At 44.1% G+C, this 26,584-nt stretch overlaps 1 protein-coding gene across 1 annotated transcript in view; it reads right to left on the bottom strand.

Moving 5' to 3' along the window:
* Window positions 1-26,584, bottom strand: part of LOC115130481 (X-linked interleukin-1 receptor accessory protein-like 2) — a 295,213-nt gene that overhangs the window by 119,886 nt on the left and 148,743 nt on the right. Inside the window, exon 2 of the mRNA XM_029661669.2 lies at window positions 226-499. Coding sequence (XP_029517529.1) covers window positions 226-499 — 274 coding nt within the window. The remainder of the gene's footprint in view (window positions 1-225; window positions 500-26,584) is intronic.

The following is a 26,584-nucleotide window of genomic DNA, read 5'->3' as shown; positions in this document are numbered from 1 at the left end:
TAGATGTAAAGTAGGTAAATAGGTCAATTAGGGCCTCTCAAACTACTGTACTGTTTGTGGGTGGCACCACTGGGGCCAGGATCCGTCATAATCTGTTACCCAATGAATTCCATTCCTGAAAAAGTTAGGCTGCCAATGGACTGTGAATGATTGGGGGGGGGGGGGGGGGGGATGGTGTTTGTTTGGTTGAGGGTTAAGAAAAGCGGAGTGACTAAATAAACCCACCTCAGGACACAGGTGTAGAAGCCGTTGTCCTCCAGCTCGGCTGAGCGGAACCAGATGGAGTCATCCTCCTTGCTGAGCCGATGGCCCGAGAAGATGATAGGCTCCTCCGAGTCCCCTTTGTTTTTGTACCAGATGAGCCGGAGCTTGGCGCTCTGGGCCATGGAGTAGTTGGTCCTGATGTAGCTGTAGAACAGGGCGCACTTCACCCTCACTGGTTCCCCTGCTAGGACCCGGTACCTCTTCAGGTCCACCGACCAATCAATGCAGCCATCCACTATGGAGGAGGAAGTTGTACATGGTTAGGAACTGATGGTTTGTGGAGTATGCTGTGGTACGCACACTAAAACACGGAACTAAGAGCCTAAGCCTTATCCTACATATTGGAGCAATGCAAGCCCAGCAGCATAATGGATCTATAGGCAATGGAAGCTACTATAGTGTCGGGGTCAAATTCAAATGAAGCCTAAATAATTCACACTAGTTCCATGCATTTGGATGATTGTCATTTTATCACACGTTAATCTCCTCCATTTGGATTTTCATTTGCATCCACAAATGGCAGCTCTCTAGCTAGACTTCAAAGGCATTTCATGTTCTACTCTGTAATTTGCAGCCTCTCTCGCCTCTCTCCATTGTCATCCATAGGTGAGGAGTGGTAAAAAAAAATAGGAAAAAAAGTAACAACAGGAACCTGTAATGACAAGTCAATCAAGATTGCCTTTAATGGTGGTGAGCTTTTGAACCCGTGACACATGGTGAAACAATAGCATATGACAAGGAGAGGCAGGGAAGGTCGTAGCCACTGTCACACTAATGCAGGGTTATTTAGGATACACCAGTTAGCAGCAAAGGAACTGCTGTTGTAGAAAGGCAAATAAGGCCTCGAGGCAAGGCAAAGAAGGCCTCGAGGCAAGGCAAAGAAGGCAATGTACTTGAAAACACAGTTCATTTTCAAATAATGTTTAACTCTACTGTAAAAATGTTTAACTGTACTGTATATCTATGGACAAAAAACACTAGTGAATTGCCTAAAACAGAATGCTACTCTCCCCATTGCGTGACTACTGTGCAGTATGTGCTTTCACGTTCCAAACCCCAAATGCCAGGTCAGCCAGTGACATGGCTGGACAACACATTGAAGACATAAAGTCAGTCTTTTTGTCATCAGTCATAATGGCCATTGACTCAGAGGAACAAAAATAAGGAGGTAAACTAGAAGAGAAAAGTAAGGTATCCCTCATTTTATGCTGGCAGCCCCAATCGACACAGAAACGTAGTTGCTAATCAATGCAGTACAGAAGTATGTTCATACAGACTTCAGGCAATACATCTCCACGCTCTCAGTGTCCCATAAAACTGTTATACATTCAAAATCTGTCCACTGTCATTTGCGTTGAGGTCTCCTACCACCAATGCCGATTTACCATATAGATTTGGTTATTTACATTTTACTCTGATCATTTTTCTCACGCCAGGTTGGAAATTAATTACAGACATAGCCAGGAAATAAAAATTGATGTGGGGAAGTGGCATCAATCAAGTGAGGATGGGGTGATGGCTCCAAACGGCAGGCTGGAGCCAAGGGGAGGGGTTACGATGGGAGGTGATCTTCCCGGGGTTTATTCGTGAGAGCTCCGACGTGTGGAGGATGAGATGCAAGAAAAGCAGAAGCAGCACACATTAGTTCGGGTCTGCTAGGTTAATGTGTTGTCTTTCAGACAAAAAGGCACAGCGAACCATCGCTGAGTGCACAGGTTACAGATTACGTAAACATGCGCCGGAGAAGCAGCCATATGTTGCCCGGGGTCATAGCCGCAATGCACTTTTCTGGATGATTCAATCATTGTTGCCTTCTTGTGTTTGCCACTGTGGCAGGGTTTAGGAGGGGAGCTATTAATTGCGACGACAAGGCCTAACACGGCCAGATATATCATTCCAGTCAGCTGCTGCACCGGATCCCTTTTTGCACAGTGCCACCTTTAATATTTGCATATGGATGTGGCCCAAATTTGAGTCCGAAAATAACTTAGAATTAAAGTACGAGCGAAGAAGTAAGGAAAGGGCAGTATCATAAAGATAGCTGCAAAACCTTAGCAGCCCACTGGTGTGGACCGAGTGGACTTATGTTATATAATAACCTAATGTCCTGAAACTGTCCATGAACTTTCTCCCCTTTTCAAGTCAAGCAACTGAAAAACTGAAATATATCCCTGCTAAAAAAAAGTGAACAAAGGCAGCGGATGAAATGAAATAATGAAATAAAGAGGCTGTCATCCAGTACATGAGGTGTTAAGTTGCTGGTCGTCAGCCCTCACAGTTACTAAGCCCAACACAGAACCAAAACGCATTGTAAAATCCCGTGTAGATCTCAGCACCTGCTGCAATAATAATAGCTTGACCTGGCTGCTGCACACTGGCCAAGTCTATCATGAAGCAGTATAGCAATTTCAGCCATGACAGCTGAGAGGAGGAAAAAAGTCAATGTCAGAGCTATAGCCCACCAAATACTTTGTGCTGATGTGCAATTTCAGTCCCCGACTTGCATTTGATAGCTTGTTTATTATTTTCTTGAAAAATGTGAATGACTAGCTTTCAGTGGACATGTATCTTTACACAGGTATAAAATGGGGACCAGGGGTAGCAGCCATTTCAATATGAATCCAGAAATGAGTTACACTCCGGCGCAGACAAAACCAATCTTATCAGAGGGAAATAAATATGGAGATGTGGGGAGGGTTATGGCCCACTCTCTGTTATTGAGTTGGAAAGGCAGTTTATCAACCCACAACTTAGGACATTTTAAATAAATCGACTTGACCACAGAGGCCCGTCGAGACCACAAAACGGATTTGAATTTATTTGCCATGTCAAACACCTAAACACTCTGTAGGGATATTTGATAGGATATTACACTGTTTTGTTTTCCCAGTCTCTCTCATTTTAATATGGCTAAGGCACATTATTATACAGCACATTACTCAGTAATGCAGAGGGACTAGTGAGTTAAATAATGCCACAGCGTATTGTGTCTAGGATACTACCGTACAGAGGGAAAAGACTTGTTGTCCACAGTTATATAATCTCTTCATTAAATTACTGATCTCCAGCACATTGAAGTAACAGCCTAAGCCTAAATTAGTTGTATGACTAGTGATTTGCATAAAATTCGACAGCGATATAATGTATGTAGGGTATATCTATTTCTCCAAAAAAAAGACGCATACTATTTAAGGGCTCTTTGATCCTTGTAAATGTAAAATTAGTATTGTAGTCCATAAAATGATTAACCTGCAACTTTGTCAAACCATGACTTAGTATGTGAAGAAAGCAGGACACAGCCAACATGTCTCGATCAAGGAGCTAGCGGTGCAGGAGGCATAAAGGAGAGACGGGGAGCCCCGGGGAGACAGCAGGATGTCGAGGGAGACAAACAGTGGACGTCAAAGACACGTCAAATCGCTGTGTACTCAACCCAACATGATAATCACGCCCTGCTACATCCGCTGGGATGGAGTGGCTTGTTGAGCTTTGTTGCTCTTTCAATGTCTGCCAATCAGGCGTGCATGTGTGTGAGCTTTGTTTGTCTGACTGAATATAATTAGCCAACATGACAGAATGCTGTTGAATATGTGAAACTAAAACATATAAAAACATTTCACACTTGAGGAGTGTTCCACTCTAAGCGATTATTTTTAATGATTCGCTATGTCACGGTCGATAGGAAAATCAAAAGCCCTTCCAATTGTGATTTCTATGTAGATAACCAACCCTCGTTCTACCTGCTCAAATGCCTTTTCATTTGAGCTTGCTATAAGAGGTGTAGAACAGAAATCAGGTCAAAATAACACAATCAGACGATAATGATACTGAAATAGAAAGGCAATCATGTCGCAGAGAGGGGAAAGAAAAGCGACATCTTCTGAAGAGGTCCGTAATGAGAAAGAATGAGTTTCATTTCAGTTTTGGTCGGAAACAATTACCCTGTTCATTTACATCAATAATCAGGGAATAATGGCTGGAAATAAAACAAGGATGGAGGGGAAACCAAACATTTCCTTCCCCTGTTTGTCTTGGTTATTTGAGTGAATCCCGCAGTCCATTACCAGAGCATCAATACATAACTGTTCCAGAGTCAGCAGCCGGCGAAAAAAGACTAAGCGAGGGTAGAGAAAGCTAGGGAGGACGAGAACAAGATATTTAAATCACCCTGCAAGACAACTGATGAATGTCTCTATAACTGGCAGCTTAATACTGCTTAATTAACAAATGCTGTAATAATCAAATGCACACTATAGACAGTAATTGCCTGGAGTTGATTTCTGTTGACAGAAATAGATTTGCATTGTATTTCACCCAACATGCTGTTTTTCATTCTGCTGGGCATGCCTGTTCTAAGAGGAACCACACAGACAAAGGCATAAAGGCATCTAACTCCAGCTTATGTCCTTAGTGTCATTCTGCTCTGCACTCAGATAGCGGGATGTGTAATAACGATAATAACACAGTAAGCCTACATAATATAATCCATTGTTATTACGCTACCGAAATGTCGACATGCAGATGCCTTAAGATAGATGTCTTCATTAAGATTCCTTGAAAGAGTTATGATTATTATCATCATGTTTTTTTTCTTCAGAATAAAATGTATTTCTGTTAAATGGCTTAAATACAGTTTATTTGAGGCCATGTGTACATTCTTACTGTATTATTGGACTTACTTTGATCAATGGCGAGGCCTCTGAATGTACTAATCCCTCTCGCCTGGGACAATAAAACAACTGGTGGAAAAGGAAAGGGATTGTTATGTTCACGAACAGGGAGCCCTGGCTTTTACGAGCTCAGTCACCTCAATCCACAAACTTCATCAGACATTGCCTTTCTAAAACCATTGTCCTCTGAGGAACTCAATCCCTCCTGTGTTTTGTGTGTTCAAACCCCATTTGTCACAGTGGCGCTGGAGTGTGGTGGAGTAGCCCGGGCATTTGTCAGTTCTAAGGTGCGTGGCTGCATTCCGCCGTATACCCTCCACCCTCCTCCCTCTCCCCATCCTCCTCCGTTTCCAGCCCCAGTGCGTATGGCTGGCTGGCAGCCAGCATAGCTCCTTGTGCAGGTTGCTTTACTTTGCTTGTCATTAATAAAGAGAAGTGGCCCTGCACCTGTCCACTGACAGGGCCCCCACAGAGACCGGAGCCTGAGAGAAAGAGAGAGTTCCGAATACACTGGGCTGCTTAATGAACTAGTTCAAACCACATTGTCATATTGCTGTTGGACAGCCTGCCATTTCCTCCTTGGTTACTGACGTTTCCTCTCCTCGCCGTGCATCACTGTTAGAGTGACATTTTTCTCTGACAGTCAATCAAGTCTAACTGAGGGAGCCCTACTGTAGCAGTGAGGTTGGAGACCCAAGGATAGGAGCTCAGTGAGGACTTCCATATTTCCCCCACTATCACCCATACAGTCATTCAGCTCAGCTGGGCAGATGGCAATGCTAATCATTTACACTACCTGTTTAAGTTGAAAGACCTTTAATTTACAACACAGTTGATGGGGGATTTGGTCTCTCTCTTAGAATTTACTGGGAAACTAAATCAGGATGTATGGCTCCTGTACAATTATTGAAACAGCAGAATTTATTTCCCCCCTCCTACTCTCTCTACTGTAACATAAACAGTGGAACCTAAAGTGAACTCTATAACTAACCTCACTTTGAAAATGCTTAACACTAGCAAAAACCCCTCCCAGAATCGATAGCATACATTATGCCTATGTGCACATCTTAATCTATCTAAAATCCCCCTGACACTATGTCAATATACTAACCATTTGAACGATAACAAGGGATTAATGTTGATTCCCTCATCACGTCCCTCCCCCATCCTCACCAAGGCTGACATAACCTTTACACTTTACACGGCTAACATCCAAAAGATCTTAAATACTGTATACTGCTGGGAGAGAAGAGCGAGTCATAGTTATACCATCAACTACATCAAGTTGCATCCCAGTCCAGAAACAGAGGGAAAGGCTTCTGCCCTATGGGACATTCTGTCTCGGACTAAGCTTACTTATTTATACCTTCTACAGTAATTAGGATAACATACAATGTGCCAACATACAGACAATACTGTACCATCTGTCTATTTATGAAGAGCATTAACTGGTTCCCTGATGAAACCGCTCACTCACAGACATAATTCTGCTGTCTAATAACGATGGAATAATGACATAATCCTGTTTTTCTTTTTAGAAAGATTCAAGGTCTCCATAAAGCTGGTTTATGTTAATCACTGTAATGATGTACCATAGTATATTAATACAATACATTCTTTAAACACTTTGAGAACTTAAATAAAAGTCTTAGATCCTGAACAGAGTGAAGAGAGGCCAACGATTATCAAGCGAAGGCCACCTGACATCAAATATATTTACTGGGAATTTAGCAAGAACATTCAAGCTAGTCATCCGACCAGCCTTTTAATCTACGTCGTACACATCAAGGTCTTCCAAGTGCACAGAATTAGTCACACTGCTCTAAACTTCATCTAAATCCAGGCGCGTGTGTGTGTGTGTGTGTGTGTGTGTGTGTGTGCGTGCGTGCGTGTGCGTGCGTGCGTGCGTGTGTTTGTCAATGCCATACTTTTAAAGCGGGTGTTGTCCAAGAAGTAGGGAGGCACAGAGCAATAATATCACAAGTTGGCAGCAGAAGCACAGCTAGTCGTGTCACCTTGCTACCTGCTGCTTGTCTGGGCTGCAGCATTCTCTCGCTGACCCACCTCACAACACACTACCTGCTCAATGCCAGGCCAGCCAGGTAATAGAACCAAATGATTCATAACTTTATTAAAGGGTACGAAATATCAAGGAGTTTCTGTCTACTGTATCGTTGATCTCATAACATTAGTTCATCACTCTGAAATGGTGAGCATTAAAACCCCAATAAAATCATTTAAATATAGTCTACCTTGGAAAATCCAATTGCATTACCTTAATTTGAGTCATTATTCAATTATAAAAATCATTCAAGGGCTTATTGTGAACACTGATGATATTGATATTGTTATGGACACCAATAACACATACACCAAAATTGATAGAAATGTGAAAATAATACATATTCAGCTAACAAGTGACCTGAGATGAAGTGAAACTAGCATTGATGTAAAGCAACAGCATGAGGATATGTTGAATTTCTGAGCAGAATATAGCCTGGTACTCTGAGAATTTGTTTTGGCTGCTACTGTCACGTGCTGTATGTGTGGTTCCATGGTGCCATGCTTCAATGTCCTCATTAGCTTGCCGCTTCTCATGAGACATTTGATTTTCTGTTGGAGCCGGAGCTGGCACCGGTGCCAGAGACACTCCGAAAGATCCCTTTCATATGTGGCCAGCCCTCATAATTCAAGGACAATTTAACATTGCCCCACAGACACAGTCACAACTCCAACCAACATGTCCTGCAGAAAAACTTCTGACGTGTTTTATCATTATTAACCAGCTAACCTTGACCACCTGTCTGAGAAAAAGGTTTGACGCCCCATGAAGTGTAGCTTGTGACTTTATTTACATCAACCACAGATCACAATCAACCACGTTCGGTCATTCCATAGACCACAGGGAGAAACAGATCATACGAAGTTGAATTATGTTCATTATTTAACGACTGAGAATGAGTTTTAATTCATAAATATGCTTCAATGTACTGTACCTTTCTGATCGAATGCCTGTAGGAATTTAAGACTGGACTCTAGCCTCTCTGCCTCTCTCACCAACGGTTGTATTTACATTGTTCATTTCTCCCAGCTATGTACCGTAGTATTATGTATCTATTTAGTGGTGAACCATAATGTGAGTATCGGCACCTGTTTCCGTTCCTTTACAAGTTAATGAGGAAACGAGCTGGCCTAATTACCAAATCTCCCTGCGGATGTTCTCCAGTTTACACTGATCAAAACAAATAACTCTCCTGTTCTGTTCCCTCTCTGGATCACTCAGAGGCCTTTAAGAAACCCAGCCACAGCTCTCACTTTGACGTTGTTATTTCAAACACAGTAGATCTATTTAATTGCATGTGTTCTCTCTAATTCGAACAACAAGTCTGTTATGGAGGAATGATTGCATAGCCCAGTATTGCATCTGAGCTGCCAGAGTGTGCTGCTCTCTTTCTTTTTCACTCATAGCTCAATAACCACAAAAAAGCCTGTGTTGGTAAATGAATATGGTGGGTAATATACAGCATAGCATTACAGCAAAAAGTGAGTTGCAACGCATTGACTGCCATTGCACTGTGGCAATTACCAAAGGTGTTTGGGATGTGCAGGGCTGACGGCTTTCGGCTGTTAGGGAGCACTGTTTATACCAGGAGGACAGCACATGTCATACTGATGACACCCACTGTGGTGATGGGGGAGCATGGGGCATAGAGAAAGAGAGAAGGATGAAGAGAGGGAGGAGGAGGGAGGGAAAAAGAGAGAGGTGGTGAAGAGGGAAAGAGAAAGAACGAGAAGAGTACGGAGAGCAATAAGAGAAGGAGACAAAGAGGAAGGCAGATATAGATGGACCGTAGGAGGAAAGACTTGACAAATGGGGAAAGAAGGAAGAGGGAAAGAGAGAGAAGGGACCAGAAGGCAAGCGAGAGAGAGAGATGTTTGAGAGGCCCGTCCAGAGAAGGGAAGTCAAAGGGGGTGAGAGGAGGAGAGGAGAGGAGTCTCAGAGGGCAGCTCTGAGTGGGAACAGATGGACTGGTTCCAACTCCTCATCAGCATCAGACCTCTGTGGCGTTCTCCCCAAACCTCACAGCTGACATCTCGGGCCTGGCCGTGTCTCTGTCCGCGCCGAGCGCTGCAGCCTGCAGACATGGCTGCCTGGGTCCCTCTGTGAGGCTGTGCTGTTGCTGTGGCTCTGACAGAGAGGAACCAGCCCAGTCAGCCTTCAGGGGAGATTAGCTCCACATTGCAGCCCTATGGCTGGACAGGACCCACTGTACACAGCCCAGTCACAATGAAATCCACCTGGAAACAGGATACACATACTGCCTACTAGCCGTGACCACAGTGTGTTCTAGCTAACTGTCAACGTGGGTAACATTCATCACCATCTGCTTGGTGAAACGGTGTTGCAATACGAGGTAAGCATTGGTTTATAGAAAATAGGGTTTACCTGATAACATCCAAATGTGATGGAAGCACAGTAGCACAATCTCTTCAGCCAACAGTAAATGTAATTATAGAGTATGGAGAAGTTGTGGCTTTTGCAGACAGAGGAGCTTACGCACTATATAGTTGGAAAAAGAGACTCTTAATTTCCGATGGGATCTGAGTGACTGGGAGACTTGCATACGGTGCAGTTAGGATCAGATAACTTTTCTACTCTCTCAGCTGGAAACCTTGCGTCATCAGGCTTTTGTGGAGCAGAGAGCATGGATGGCTGAAAGGTTTTGTCAGCTATCAGATAAGGCTGCAGCTGTATCTCAGGCTGTCGTTCAGCATCAATAAAAGATTCACTTCCTCCATACAGCCCAGCAGCCTCCAGAGTCAGGGACCGGGCGATGTTGCCACAGAGACCCAGGTTCATAAAAGGAACCCAGTGTTGGGTTCAGAGAGAGCAGGGCCGTTTTATTTATCTGCCTTGATGTGTCAAGTGCCCTGGCTCTTTCTAGTAGCAATCTGTGTAATCCTATACAACAGCAAGGTTGACCTACAGTAACAGCAAGGTGACCTACCTCACTAGCGTACATCAGAACCTGGCCACGGCTCAGTCACACAGACAGCGAAAGACATGGTGGAGTGTAAAAAGTCTACATAGGACAAGTCCACAGGAATGGGAGTCATAAGGGAGGCCAGAGGGCAGCAGCCGTAACGCTCCACATACGCTGTACATTCGCAAATGTGCTGAGACAAAGGAAGATTAAATCACAATCAAAAGTGGAGAAGACTGAGCTACCTTCGGTATCCCATGAAATTATGCTTTGCAACAGAGGTTTCAGTAAATTGACAGATGTATCTGTCAATACTAGAGGCTGTGCTTCTTGTCTCCAATCATTCTGAAACAATATTTGAGGAGCTATTGAGCTTGTTTGATAAGTAAAACAGATGTGGCAGACCATATTTGAATTACCTTAATATATTATCACTAAAAATCAGGAAAGGATTAACAGAGGAACATGGGAACAATGGTTTTAGTATTCCAGTTTGACTGTGAGCAGACTGGCCGTGCTGTAGTGTGCTGCCTGTATCCCTGGTCCTCTGCGGCAGCAGCAGCAGCAGCAGCGGTAGTGTGGAGCGGCTCGGAGCGGCGCTTTACTCCGTGGCATGCCCTGCGGGACTGGAGCACACAGGCTGGCTCTGGACGCATCGGTCACATGGGAGCCTGGCCCAACAAGAACATCCATCTTGACTGGCACCTGGTCTCAGGGAGAGTGCCCCGCCACACAGACAGAGAGGCCGGTAATGGTCTGTGGGCTGAGCACTGGCAGGAAACAGCACAGGGACCCGGGGAATAGGGAAGCCAAGACCAGGGTGCACACAGCATCTTAAGAGATACCGCATGGCTACTCTTTCATCCACCATCCAGCCATAGCTTGTGTCTGCACGAGCAGATGTGAAAAATTGTCATATCGCATACTGTATCTGCTTGTTAGGCATGTGTCTCGCTCTGTGATTGTAATAATACCAATACTCTGGTTGCATAACTGCATCCTTTGTTCAGCTATGTACTGTAGTTGCAATCTACATTTTGGATAGCATAATGTCTCTGGGCAATGCAGTAGTGATTCACTGATAAAACAGTGTGCAAAGTTGTTAGCTGCAGCTACAGAAGGACTATGCTGATCTAAAATCCATTTACTAGGCTGCATTAAGGCCCTCCGCTCCTGATGAAAAGGACTTTCATTAGGCGTTGAATTAGGTATGAGGCACTTATGTATAGCACCTCACAAAAAAAGCCTTCTGCTCGAATAAGAGTAACTTCATGAACTGTATAAGCAAAGCAAGCAAGTGTAAAACAACTTACAATAGGGCTGACTTAAAGTTACATGGCCATCTCATAATCTGCTCTGTGTTCATGAAATATGCATACAAGGGAAAATCAAATGACTTCCTGGCTTCCGTGGAACAGTGCTTACTTTGCATAGCCCATTGCCAAAGACCCATTTACCTGATCAAAGCACAAGCAGGAGTGTTTACCACAGCTGACTATGATGAATAAAAGAGGACAATAAGGAGCCAAAGACAAATCTAACCCCCCCCCCCCCCGACAAGTAATCTATATTAACTCCATCGACAAGGGTAAAGGCAGAGAAACAACAATCCACAATGCAATTGCTTGCTCTACTATGTTTGTATAGGAGTGTGGATGAGTGGTAACTAGCAGAATGTTGCCTTTAGTCCATTATGAGTTTCCACTGGTCAGCTGTTGCCATAAAGGTGTCATAATACACTCCGATTGAGGATGACCGAAATTAGTGTAGCAGTAATACGACCATAATATAATATTCAGTCTCTCCATTATCATGTGAATGCTATGCCCATAAGCGTATTCGATGGGTCTAGCCAAGGTAGCAAGCCTTGCATCACCACTCGGAATACTATAAGTTACTGTACATGTGTCCAAGATAACTGCTGTGCTATTAGTAAGAGGCTAAGAGACAATGAACTCAATCTCGTGATCAATGTCCTAGCATTAACTTATTGATCCTCCCCCCCTTACCAATCAGTTACCAACCCTTAGTAAACTTCTGGCAAAAATTGCGCTTGACCAGATACAATACTATTTCACAGTAAACAAATTGAGAAGACTTTTAGAACGCATATACAGTGGTTCATCCTTTTAAAAGTTGCAGCGTACTGCGGACTACCGTTCAGTCGTGAGGTGCCACAAAGAGGGACTTGGGAAAATTGCAGTTGGCTCAGAACAGGGCAGCACGGCTGGCCCTTAAAAGTACACGGAGAGCTTAATGACATGCATGTCCATCTCTCATGGCTCAAAGTGGAAGAGAGATGGACTTAAGGTACCGAGCTGTCTGTTTAAAATACTAGCACACAGCTCGGACACCCATGCAAGACATGCCACCAGAGGTCTCTTCATAGTCTCCAAGTCCAGAACAGACTATGGGAGATGCACAGTACTACATAGAGCCATGACTACATGTAACTCTATTCCACATCAAGTAACTGATGCAAGCAGTAGAATCAAATTTAAAAGCAGGTAAAAATACACATTATGGAACAGCGGGGACTGTGAAGTAACACAAACACAAACATAGGCACAGACACATGCATACAGCACACACACATGATAACATACACACATGTACACATGGATTTTGCTTGAGAGATATGTGATAGTGGAGTATGGGCCTGAGGGCACACACTTAGTGTGTTGTGATTCTGTAATGAATCTATTGTAATGTTTTTAAAATTGTATAACTGCTTTAATTTTGCCGGACCCCAGGAAGAGTAGCTGCTGGGCCCCAGGAAGAGTAGCTGTCGGGTCCCAGGAAGAGTAGCTGCCGGACCCCAGGAAGAGTAGCTCTGGACCCCAGGAAGAGTAGCTGCCGGGCCCCAGGAAGAGTAGCTGCCAGGTCCCAGGAAGAGTAGCTGCCAGGCCCCAGGAAGGGTAGCTGCTGGGATCCATAATAAATACAAATATATTCTATGTCTAGTGTGAATAACATTTACCATTAGACGTTCCAATAATACTTCCATTTAAATCAGATTTACTAAAGTTAAGCAATAAGAAATACGATTAGCAAATGGTACATACTAGAAGTCTTCAATGTCACAAAATATCTAAAAGTATAAAAGACACTATAGTGTAACGGAATGCTACATCAGGGGATTGGTTTACAATGACTCCATGAGCCAAGTTTCTACCGATCTTCTATTCTCACCAGTGCGCCAAATTTCAGTATCTCCCATCGTCTATTTAACATCACTTTGTTCGGCCAAAACATTAAACAAAAATCCATAAAACACCACACGCATACTTTAACCTCTCTTATCTAAATGATAGGCACGCACATCTGTGTCGCTCCCTCTTTGAACTGACAGCCGTCCGACGGACAGAATAACACAGAAATTCTGTAAAAAGAAACAATAAAATAGAACATATCAAAACTCTTGAAACAATCCAATCACAACCATTTAATTCATACAATTTTGCGAATTGAAGTATTCATCTGTTCACACCCCGACGATGTCCGTGTTCCCAGGGTTCTATGTTAAAGTCCCGCCCTGGAGAAAGCCATGGATAAGGTGTGTTTGACTTTTGTGATATCCTTCATATGGTCAGCCATCCAGACAATGCCATAAATCGTGATAAAGTACTCACGCTGGGCCTTGGCGCATGCAAGTCGCTAGACGCATCTTCATCACTGGCCTCCATCATCATTCACATTTGTTCACTCTATTCTTCCACTACACCCTGGAGTTACTATATGCTAATAGTCAGGTGACAAGGGTCTTTGTTTCCTTTGTAGCGTCTGCTCATTGCTTCTCAGGGGTAGAGAGGCTCGGCTCTGCGTTATGCAGCACTGACATGCGGCACAGCCCGTGGCGCCACGAAAGGCCATCCACAATGGCCCGTGAACAGGTGTTAAATGAAATCGAGACAAATGCTGAGGAGACCTGTGCTTGACACCTATCCATCATCAGTGGCGCGTGTGGCAAAAGCCAGTTCAACAATTCGCCCACCGGAGACACCTGTGTCGTCAGGGTTACCGAGCTGAGTGGCCCCGCAGCCCCCACGCCTATTATTGATGTGCCAGTCGTATCACAGAGCCATGTGTGCCCATCATAGGGGGGCAATGATAAACAACAATGTTGTCCGTTCTTAATTATAGTCCCCTGTGCTGTATTAAAATGTAATTTGGTCCTAATAAAAGTAATATCCTGTAGGTCAGACAATAAGGAGATCACCTGATAGCATCCCTTTTTCCAGGGAAGCGTGAGCCTCTGCCGACAACAACCTCATTACGGATTAAAATGAATCAAGTACACAGCAGGACACAATTGCATTTGTATAGTGCTATTTGGTCAGAATGATGTGTGGATCTCTACCCTGCATTGTACCAAATAAAACGGCTAGCGCCGTGTCTTTACTATCATTAAATGTGAAGACTGTTATTTTATCAAATAAATTCTCTGTGTGTAATATTATTACGTGATTAACCTCTTAAGTCGACCCTCTACTTTTTTGAACATTCTGTTAAAAATCGCGCAACATTTCAGCGCCCTGCTACTCATGCCAGGAATATAGTATATGCATTTGCTTAGTCTGTGTGGATAGAAAACACTCAGACGTTTAAAAAACTGGTTAAATCACTGCTGTGGCTTTACCAGAACGGCATTTACATCGAAAAGCACAGGAAAAACTGATCACTGAAAATGGGAAAATATATCCATGCGCTACTTGAACCCATTGATAAACGTGAACCACAATTAATTGACTGAGGTTGCAGTACCTACAGCTTCCACACGGTGTCTAGAGTCTTGTCATTTCCCTTCGAGTTTTTTCCTGGTCAAACACATACAGGACACCGTATCTCCTCCGGTCTAGGACCGGATATTTTCGTTGAGTTTCTAGCCAGACATTTTTCCAGACGGACAGCTAATGATCTTTACATCGCCTCCTGATGAATTTTATCGCTTATTAGCGTTTACTAATACCTAAAGTTGCATTACAAACGTATTTGAAGTGTTTTGTGAAAGTTTATCGTCGACTTTTGAATTTTAAAAAATTACGTTACGTTTTGAAACGATGTTTTTTTAGTTTATCACACAGTCTAAATATAACGATATCTAGGCTTTATATGGACCGATTTAATCGAAATAAAGACCCAAATAGTGTTTATGGGACATCTAGGAGTGCCAACAAAGAAGATGGTGAAAGGTAATGAATGTTTTCTATTTTATTGTGCGGTTTGTGTAACGCCGAAATGCTAATTATTTTGTTTACGTCCACTGTGGGTCTTTTGGGGTGTTGCATGCTATCAGATAATAGCTTCTCATGCTTTCGCCGAAAAGCATTTTAAAAATCTGACTTGTTGCCTGGATTCACAACGAGTGTAGCTTTAATTCGATACCCTGCATGTGTATTTTAATGAACTTTTGAGTTTTAACTAATACTATTAGCATTTAGCGTAGCGCATTTGCATTTCCAGAGCTCTAGTTGGGACGCAAGCGTCCCGAGTAGAAGCAACAGGTTAAACTAATCATGTCAACTTAATTAACTAGGAAGTCGGGGCACCAGAGAAAATGTTGAATTACAGAGCTATAATTTTCCTGAATATAACTCTTTAGATATTTTAATATCTGATCGATTAGTCATTCTCATTAATGTATTATTATTACCTTGTTAGTCTCATTCCAAACATTGTAAAATTCTTGGTTGTCTGCACGAACCCTAGCATAAATTATGCGACATACAAATTGGCTTAATTATTTATTTACCTAACTAACTAATAAAATCACAGAAATACATGAAAACACACACAATTAGTTCATACATTGGGTTGCTACATGATACAAAGAAAAAGTCCCTAGCGGACGAAACCAATATGACGGCTTGGTAGACAAAGAAAAAGGGGTGTGGCAGTTCAAGAGCGGGAAAGGCAAAATGGATTCATTACACACAGTCTATAATTATATTAATTTAAATGCTAATCCTTTGCACATGAATGGCCACTCATTCGAGAATAATTGCAATGTATATATATTTACGCCAGCATGTCATTGTTGTCTTCTCTGTTGGAATCCTCAATAGTTCTGTAGGGTTCTTCAGAGTCTCTGGTTAGTCACAAAGTGACAAAGTCTTTCGTGGTTGTAGGTGGTTAGAATGGATACTTCAGAGTACCATTCATAAATGTTCTCATAGATAGATGCTTCGGCGGTTGTCGGTATTCTCATTCTAGGTTTCCGTAAATAAAGCTGCAGACTAGTAGTTCGTGTTGTCTAGAATTAGCTCCGTCTGTAGTGAATCGATAGTCTCAGAGTTGAACCATTTCCAGCCATGTAGCCAATGCTCCACATGGCATGGTTTTCTAGTCTTATGGTTTGCCTGGTCTTAACCATTCGAGACGTCCGGCTTACCGTGGGTCTCTTTGGCTCATTGTAGTTTAAACCACTTCACACACCAGCGTCACCCAGCATATTTTGGTCTAACGTGAATTTCTTCAGGAGTGGGTTTTATCATTTGTCGAAGAAGGGGCGGTTCTATGAAGGCTAATGTAATGTCTGTGTTCACCTGGTGTGGATTTACTGACTTTGTTAACTTTGCATTTAGAAGGTTAACATCACATTACATCTTTTCACAAATAGTTTCATATTTAATCACATACGTTTCACAATATTTAGATGTAAACCTGACAGCTGAGAAATGTACACTGTAAGATATACCGTTATGTGTGTTTCCTGTCCTTCATGAGATCACCAAATGAAAAACACACAACATGACTGTCCCTTAAGTGTCCACGGACCATTCCCACATTCTCAAAAGTAGAAATATTGTTTAATTCTCCCATTTTGGGGATTTAGGAGTTTGGCCAAGTCTTTCTTTGTTCTCTCTAGGCTTTCTACCTCCATACTGCATGGCAGTTTCTACCCGGTATTTATGACCTGAGGTACTAAACCTGGTTTAAGAGAGAGAGTAAGAAGGGGTGAGCCACGATTTACACACAGAAAGGGCCACGTCATGACACTAGTGTTTGACACCATGTTGAGTCATCTAAATTAGTCATCTAAGGCAGGTAATATATTTATATAGTAGGCTATATATTGTACAGTTTATGTAACCACATTAACCCTATATTTATAGATTCATGCACTCAGTCCATGGCCACTGCCCCGATAGTCCCATATTTCCAGACATGCCACTTTATTGTCTTATGAGAATCAGAGGCATGAAGATGCCTAAATGGTTGGGGGCGAGAATACTGCCATGAACCAGGTTTCTCTAAAGGTGTAATTTGTTTAAGCCAATTGATCTCATTCTCAATTTTAAAAGTCAGCAAGACAAAGAAGCTGACGTGGACTACGGGAAACAGAGGGCTGAGCACACCCCCATCCACATTTATGGGGCTGTAGTGGAGCCCCAAGGAAATATCATGGTCCACACACACCAATACAGTCTTGACGAGAGCAAAACAATGCATCTTCCCCCTCAGGAGGCTGAAAAGATTTGGCACGGGCCCTCAAAAAGTTATACAGCTGCACCGTTGAGAGCATCTTGACTGGCTGCATCACCTCTTGGTATGGCAACAGCTTGGCATCCGACTACAAGGCACTACAAAGAGTAGTGCGTATGGCCCAGTACAAGAGTAGTGCGTATGGCCCAGTACATTTAGATGCAGAGGAGCATCTAAATTACATTTACATTTACATTTAAGTCATTTAGCAGACGCTCTTATCCAGAGCGACTTACAAATTGGTGCATTCACCTTATGACCTCGAAATTCACTCTATGCAGCCCGGAGAGGCAAACTTGGAGTGTGGACACGCAAAATTAATTAAATAAAAGTCCTTCTTGTTGATGGAGGAAACATTGAAACTGTGGAACTTCCGGCGCCGACAGAGATGGCCGCCTCGCTTCGCGTTCCTAGGAAACTATGCAGTTTTTTGTTTTTTTACGTGTTATTTCTTACATTAGTACCCCAGGTCATCTTAGGTTTCATTACATACAGTCGAGAAGAACTACTGAATATAAGATCAGCGTCAACTCACCATCAGTACGACCAAGAATATGTTTTCCGCGACGCGGATCCTGTGTTCTGCCTTTACAAACAGGCCAACGAAATTGATGGGAAACGTAGCGGTCTTCTGGTCAGACTCCGGACACGGGCACATCGTGCACCACTCCCTAGCATTCTTCTTGCCAATGTTCAGTCTCTTGACAACAAGGTTGATGAAATCCGAGCAAGGGTAGCATTCCAGAGGGACATCAGAGACTGTAACGTTCTCTGCTTCACGGAAACATGGCTCACTGGAGAGACGCTATCCGGGGCGGTGCAGCCAACGGGTTTCTCCACGCATCGCGCCGACAGAAACAAACATCTTTCTGGTAAGAAGAGTGGCGGGGGCGTATGCCTCATGACTAACGAGACATGGTGTGATGAAGGAAACATACAGGAACTCAAATCCTTCTGTTCACCTGATTTAGAATTCCTCACAATCAAATGTAGACCGCATTATCTACCAAGAGAATTCTCTTCGATTATAATCACAGCCGTATATATCCCCCCCAAGCAGACACATCGATGGCTCTGAACGAACTTTATTTAACTCTTTGCAAACTGGAAACCATTTATCCGGAGGCTGCATTCATTGTAGCTGGGGATTTTAACAAAGCTAATCTGAAAACAAGACTCCCTAAATTTTATCAGCATATCGATTGCGCAACCAGGGGTGGTAAAACCCTGGATCATTGTTACTCTAACTTCCGCGACGCATATAAGGCCCTGCCCCGCCCCCCTTTCGGAAAAGCTGACCACGACTCCATTTTGTTGATCCCTGCCTACAGACAGAAACAAGAGGCTCCCACGCTGAGGTCTGTCCAACGCTGGTCCGATCAAGCTGACTCCACACTCCAAGACTGCTTCCATCACGTGGACTGGGACATGTTTCGTATTGCGTCAGATAACAATATTGACGAATACGCTGATTCGGTGTGCGAGTTCATTAGAACGTGCGTTGAAGATGTCGTTCCCATAGCAACGATAAAAACATTCCCTAACCAGAAACCGTGGATTGATGGCAGCATTCGCGTGAAACTGAAAGCGCGAACCACTGCTTTTAATCAGGGCAAGGTGTCTGGTAACATGACCGAATACAAACAGTGCAGCTATTCCCTCCGCAAGGCTATCAAACAAGCTAAGCGTCAGTACAGAGACAAAGTAGAATCTCAATTCAACGGCTCAGACACAAGAGGCATGTGGCAGGGTCTACAGTCAATCACGGACTACAAGAAGAAACCCAGCCCAGTCACGGACCAGGATGTCTTGCTCCCAGGCAGACTAAATAACTTTTTTGCCCGCTTTGAGGACAATACAGTGCCACTGACACGGCCTGCAACGAAAACATGCGGTCTCTCCTTCACTGCAGCCGAGGTGAGTAAGACATTTAAACATGTTAACCCTCGCAAGGCTGCAGGCCCAGACGGCATCCCCAGCCGCGCCCTCAGAGCATGCGCAGACCAGCTGGCCGGTGTGTTTACGGACATATTCAATCAATCCCTATACCAGTCTGCTGTTCCCACATGCTTCAAGAGGGCCACCATTGTTCCTGTTCCCAAGAAAGCTAAGGTAACTGAGCTAAACGACTACCGCCCCGTAGCACTCACTTCCGTCATCATGAAGTGCTTTGAGAGACTAGTCAAGGACCATATCACCTCCACCCTACCTGACACCCTAGACCCACTCCAAATAGCTTACCGCCCAAATAGGTCCACAGACGATGCAATCTCAACCACACTGCACACTGCCCTAACCCATCTGGACAAGAGGAATACCTATGTGAGAATGCTGTTCATCGACTACAGCTCGGCATTCAACACCATAGTACCCTCCAAGCTCGTCATCAAGCTCGAGACCCTGGGTCTCGACCCCGCCCTGTGCAACTGGGTACTGGACTTCCTGACGGGCCGCCCCCAGGTGGTGAGGGTAGGCAACAACATCTCCTCCCCGCTGATCCTCAACACGGGGGCCCCACAAGGGTGCGTTCTGAGCCCTCTCCTGTACTCCCTGTTCACCCACGACTGCGTGGCCACGCACGCCTCCAACTCAATCATCAAGTTTGCAGACGACACAACAGTGGTAGGCTTGATTACCAACAACGACGAGACGGCCTACAGGGAGGAGGTGAGGGCCCTCGGAGTGTGGTGTCAGGAAAATAACCTCACACTCAACGTCAACAAAACTAAGGAGATGATTGTGGACTTCAGGAAACAGCAGAGGGAACACCCCCTATCCACATCGATGGAACAGTAGTGGAGAGGGTAGCAAGTTTAAGTTCCTCGGCATACACATCACAGACAAACTGAATTGGTCCACTCACACAGACAGCGTCGTGAAGAAGGCGCAGCAGCGCCTCTTCAACCTCAGGAGGCTGAAGAAATTTGGCTTGTCACCAAAAGCACTCACAAACTTCTACAGATGCACAATCGAGAGCATCCTGGCGGGCTGTATCACCGCCTGGTACGGCAACTGCTCCGCCCTCAACCGTAAGGCTCTCCAGAGGGTAGTGAGGTCTGCACAACGCATCACCGGGGGCAAACTACCTGCCCTCCAGGACACCTACACCACCCGATGTTACAGGAAGGCCATAAAGATCATCAAGGACATCAACCACCCGAGACACTGCCTGTTCACCCCGCAATCATCCAGAAGGCGAGGTCAGTACAGGTGCATCAAAGCTGGGACCGAGAGACTGAAAAACAGCTTCTATCTCAAGGCCATCAGACTGTTAAACAGCCACCACTAACATTGAGTGGCTGCTGCCAACACACTGACATTGACGCTGACCCAACTCCAGCCACTTTAATAATGGGAATTGATGGGAAATGATGTAAATATATCACTAGCCACTTTAAACAATGCTACCTTATATAATGTTACTTACCCTACATTATTCATCTCATATGCATACGTATATACTGTACTCTATATCATCGACTGCATCCTTATGTAATACATGTATCACTAGCCACTTTAACTATGCCACTTTGTTTACTTTGTCTACATACTCATCTCATATGTATATACTGTACTCGATACCATCTACTGTATGCTGCCCTGTACCATCACTCATTCATATATCCTTATGTACATATTCTTTATCCCCTTACACTGTGTATAAGACAGTAGTTTTGGAATTGTTAGTTAGATTACTTGTTGGTTATTACTGCATTGTCAGAACTAGAAGCACAAGCATTTCGCTACACCCGCACTAACATCTGCTAACCATGTGTATGTGACAAATAACATTTGATTTGATTTGATTTTGAGAGTCTTGAAGCATTTGGTGGTGTTCTCAATGAGAAAGCTCAACTGAATGTTAGGATGGAAAAAATGGCTATGGAAACGGACATAGCAGCATATAATGCCAAACTGAAGGTCCTGGAGAGTGTTGAGTCAACTTCTCAATCCCATGCTGTGGCAGCCCATTTTCTAAGCCAAGAAGTTGGAATGAACTCTTATTTTGAGAACCAGGAACCCGAGGTCTATGAGGAATCTGAACCATCACCTGTTGAGTTTGCTACATTAGGAGCAGTTCCAAAAACCCCACTACAAAGAGTTTTACAACAACCGACCACAGCCATCAAAACCTATTCAGAAAACGGTCATAAACCACGCCCTTCAGCAGCCAACAGCAAGGTCTAGCGATCAACACAGAATCAACACTGCGGGTATCAGCCATAATACCAGCCATGATAACATCTCTACTGTGTCACGGACCCTCCTCTGCAGTGCAGGGGCGGGTCCTCCTGCAGGCAGAGGAGGGTCGTTAGTGGTTGGAGTCACCTGGACTCAGGGTATTTAAACGGCTTCACTAATCACTCTCTCTCTCTGCTCCTCCAGGTGTGATCCTGTTTTGTTTGTCCCTTTGTAGTTTTGCATAATTTTCACTCAGTCATTCACACACACAGATTCACGCATCCCTGCACTTTACAAACACCTTACATTATGATACTTTCACACCTCATTCCTTTTTCTTTGTTTAAAGTTAATAGTTTGGTTTATCAAATCAAATTTGATTTGTCACATACACATGGTTAGCAGATGTTAATGCGAGTGTAGCGAAATGCTTGTGCTTCTAGTTCCGACAATGCAGTAATAACCAACAAGTAATCTAGCTAACAATTCCAAAACTACTACCTTATAGACACAAGTGTAAGGGGATAAAGAATATGTACGTAAAGATATATGAATGAGTGATGGTACAGAGCGGCATAGGCAAGATACAGTAGATGGTATTGAGTGCAGTATATACATATCCATATGAGATTAATAATGTAGGGTATGTAAACATTATATTAGGTAGCATTGTTTAGATGAGTATGTAAACAAAGTGGCATAGTTAAAGTGGCTAGTGATACATGTATTACATAAAGATGCAGTAGATGATATAGAGTACAGTATATACATATCCATATGAGATGAATAATGTAGGGTATGTAAACATTATATTAGGTAGCATTGTTTAAAGTGGCTAGTGATATATTTTACATAATTTCCCATCAATTCCCATTTATTAAAGTGGCTGGAGTTGACAGCAGCCACTCAATGTTAGTGGTGGCTGTTTAACAGTCTGATGGCCTTGAGATAGAAGCTGTTTTTCCGTCTCTCAGTCCCAGCTTTGATGCACCTGTACTGACCTCGCCTTCTGGATGATAGCGGGGTGAACAGGCAGTGGCTCGGGTGGTTGTTGTCCTTGATGATCTTTATGGTCTTCCTGTGACATCGGTTGGTGTAGGTGTCCTGGAGGGCAGGTAGTTTGCCCCCGGTGATGCGTTGTGCAGACCTCACTACCCTCTGGAGAGCCTTACGGTTGTGGGCGGAGCAGTTGCCGTACCAGGCGGTGATACAGCCCAACAGGATGCTCTCGATTGTGCATCTGTAGAAGTTTGTGAGTGCTTTTGGTGACAAGCCAAATTTCTTCAGCCTCCTGAGGTTTCCTGAAGTCCACAATCATCTCCTTAGTTTTGTTGTCGTTGAGTGTGAGGTTATTTTCCTGACACCACACTCCGAGGGCCCTCACCTCCTCACTGTAGGCCGTCTCGTCGTGGGTGGAGTGGGTCTAGGGTGTCAGGTAGGGTGGAGGTGATATGGTCCTTGACTAGTCTCTCAAAGCACTTCATGATGACGGAAGTGAGTGCTACGGGGCAGTAGTCGTTTAGCTCAGTTACCTTAGCTTTCTTGGGAACAGGAACAATGGTGGCCCTCTTGAAGCATGTGGGAACAACAGACTGGGATAGGGATTGATTTGAATATGTCCGTAAACACACCAGCCAGCTGGTCTGCGCATGCTCTGAGGGCGCGGCTGGGGATGCCGTCTGGGCCTGCAGCCTTGCGAGGGTTGACACGTTTAAATGTTTGCCTCACATCGGCTGCAGTGAAGGAGAGTCCGCATGTTTTAGTTGCGGGCCGTGTCAGTGGCACTGTATTGTCCTCAAAGCGGGCAAAGAAGTTATTTAGTCTGCCTGGGAGCAAGACATCCTGGTCTGTGAAGGGGCTGGTTTTCTTTTTGTAATCCGTGATTGACTGTAGACCCTGCCACATACCTCTTGTGTCTGAGCCGTTGAATTGAGATTCTACTTTGTCTCTATACTGACGCTTAGCTTGTTTGATTGCCTTGCGGAGGGAATAGTTACACTGTTTGTATTCGGGCATGTTTCCGGTCACCTTGCCCTGATTAAAAGCAGTGGTTCGGGCTTTCAGTTTCACGCGAATGCTGCCATCAATCCACGGTTTCTGGTTTGGGAATGTTTATAATAAAGAACCATTTTGATTGGCCTATACCTGTTGTTTGTGTCCCCTCATTTTTGCCACATGCTATGAGCCGGCCTGTGACAACTGTCATGCAAAGGCAGATTGAAATTGCTGACCTACTTGTACTACAGCACAAACAGGCCACACTCCCTGTTAGGGAGATACCTATGTTTGACGGTGATCCTCTAAACTTTATGCCATTCATGCGTGCATTTGAGCATGGTATAGAAGATAAGACAAGCAGTCACCAGGATATTACCTGAAACAGTACACCTCTGGTCAGACCAAGGATCTGGTCCGTAGTTGTCTGCATATGGAAGCCAGAAGAGGCTATGCAAAGGCTAAGAGGTTGTTAAAGGAACGCTTTGGCAATGAAATCAAAGTTGCTTACATGGAAAAAGCTTGGAACTGGACAAACATCAAACCGGATGATGGAAAGGGACTGGGTGGCTATGCACTCTATCTTAGAGGTTGCTGTAAAGCTATGCAAGACCTACAGAACATGGAAGAGCTTAATCTTCCCTCCAACATAAAGTTGATCATGTCAAAACTTCCCTACAAACTAAGAGAAAAATGGAGGTCTACGGCATGTGATATTTTAGAGAGAAACCACCTGAGGGCTCAGTTCAGTGACCTTGTGACGTTCATGGCAAAACAGGCCAAACTACTGCAGGATCCGTTGTGTGGAGATATTCAAGATCCCCTGACCAACAGAAAGTTTTTTTAAACCAAAATAGATGCTGACTTTAAACAGTAGTTCAAGTCCAAGAGTAGGGGAAGCAGCTTTGCCACTGCAGTAGCTGTTGTGGCAGATTGTGACTCTGAAAAACCTCTAAAAGAACAAACATTCAAAGTCAAGAAACCAGGCACCTACCCTTCTGATGCTCCCAGTATCTCATCTGTATTTTGTGCTGGTGAGCATTTCTTGGTCTACTGCCAACAGGTGAACGCACAGCCACACGAAGCCAAGGTTGAGTTTCTGAGATCAAAAGGCCTTTGTTTTGGCTGTTTGATGAGAGGACACTTAAGCAAAGAATGTAAAAGAAGGATGACCTGTCAGAGCTGTCAAAGAAAGCACCCCACTATCCTGCACATTGAAGGAAGAGAGAGATTTAGATCTCTGAAGGCAGATACGCGTGGTGTAGCACTAAAGCGGGAGGAAACTGTCAGCAGTGCTCTTGTTTCACTGGAAGCTGGTGAAGATACCGGGGCCGGTACAGATTGTGCACTTGTATTTGTGCCAGTTCAAGTAAAGATGGCAAATGGAAGCAAGTCTGCGTTAACCTATGCGTTTCTCAATTCTGGTAGCTCAGCAACATTTTGGACGGAGAGACTCATGAGGCAGTTGCAAGCTAAAGGCAGTGAGACTGAAATTCTGCTACGCACAATGGGGCAGGAGAGTCCTATCAAGAGCTTTGAGATATCTGGATTAGAGATTGGCAATGTGGAAGGTGACACATTTCTTGCATTACCAAAGGTCTACACCCAAAATAAGATCCCAGTGACAAGAGAGAATATTCCCACTCAGAAACATCTCAAAAGGTGGCCATACTTGAAAGAGGTGTGGTTGAAGGAAATTGATGCCGACGTCAAACTCCTGATTTGCGTAAATGCTCCAAAGGCAATGGAACCCTGGAAAATCTTAAATAGTCAAGGCAACGGACCGTATGCACTGAAAACCCTCTTTGGATGGGTGATGAACGGTCCTCTTAACAGTTGTACCATGGCAGAAGAATCTGGGCATCCTACGGTGATGGTCAATCGTATCTCAATGGCCGACCTGGGGGTTCTTCTTGTAAATCAGTACAACCATGACTACCCTGAGAGAGAGTATGAAGAGAAAAGTGAGATGTCAGCTGAGGATCGTAGGTTTATGGAGATCATATCAAGCTCCATAACCCTCAAAGACCATCACTACTACTTACCGTTGCCCTTTCGCAACAACGATGTAGTCCTGCCAAACAATCATGACATGGCAAAGCAGCGGGCTCTAAATATTATCAGGGAGTTCAAGAAGGACAAAGATTACGCTGCAGAGTACAAAGGCTTCATGGAAGAGATGATAACAAAAAGCTACACCGAGAAGGTACCACAAGAACAGCTCCTCAGAGAGAAAGGCAAGGTATGGTACATACCACACCATGACATTCACCATAAGCGCAAAGGAAGGTACATCTCTTAACAGTGAACTCCTTCAAGGCCCTGACCTGGCAAACACGCTTATAGGAGTCTTGCTAAGATTTCGGCAAGAGCACATTGCCATGATGGCAGACATCGAAGGAATGTTCCATCAAGTACGTGTCCATGAAGATTACTTAGACTTACTGCGATTCCTATGGTGGCGGGACGGTGATATTAACAAAAGATTGGAGGAGTACAGAATGACGGTACATCTTTTCGGTGCTATATCCCCTCCAAGTTGTGAAAACTTTGCACTGTGAAAGACTGCAGAAGACAACTGAGGTATGATGACAAGGTGATTCAAACAGTCAAGTCCAACTTCTATGTCGATGACTGCCTCAAGTCAGTGGCCACAGAAGAGCAAGCCATAGCTCTCACAAAAAACCTCAGGGGTGTGGGCTCTCAGGGTGGGTTCAAATTGACCAAGTGGGTCAGCAACAGCCACACTTTGCTGGCTTCTATCCCTGATGAACACAAAATCAAGCAGATACAATAATTGGACCTGGACAGAGAAAATCTGCCTGTTGAAAGAGCACGTGGAATCCGATGGAACATTGAAAGTGATGCATTTACCTTCCGAGTCACTGTCAAGAACAGACCCCTTACAAGAAGAGGTATTCTCTCAACTGTCAGCTCTATTTATGATCCATTAGGTTTCCTCGCCCCCATTTTTATTAAAGGTAAAACAAATTCTTCAAGTGC

The sequence above is a fragment of the Oncorhynchus nerka genome, linkage group LG6, assembly GCF_034236695.1.
Source record: "Oncorhynchus nerka isolate Pitt River linkage group LG6, Oner_Uvic_2.0, whole genome shotgun sequence".
NCBI classification, from domain to species: Eukaryota; Metazoa; Chordata; class Actinopteri; order Salmoniformes; family Salmonidae; genus Oncorhynchus; species Oncorhynchus nerka.
This window is presented reverse-complemented; position numbering and strand designations above follow the sequence as displayed.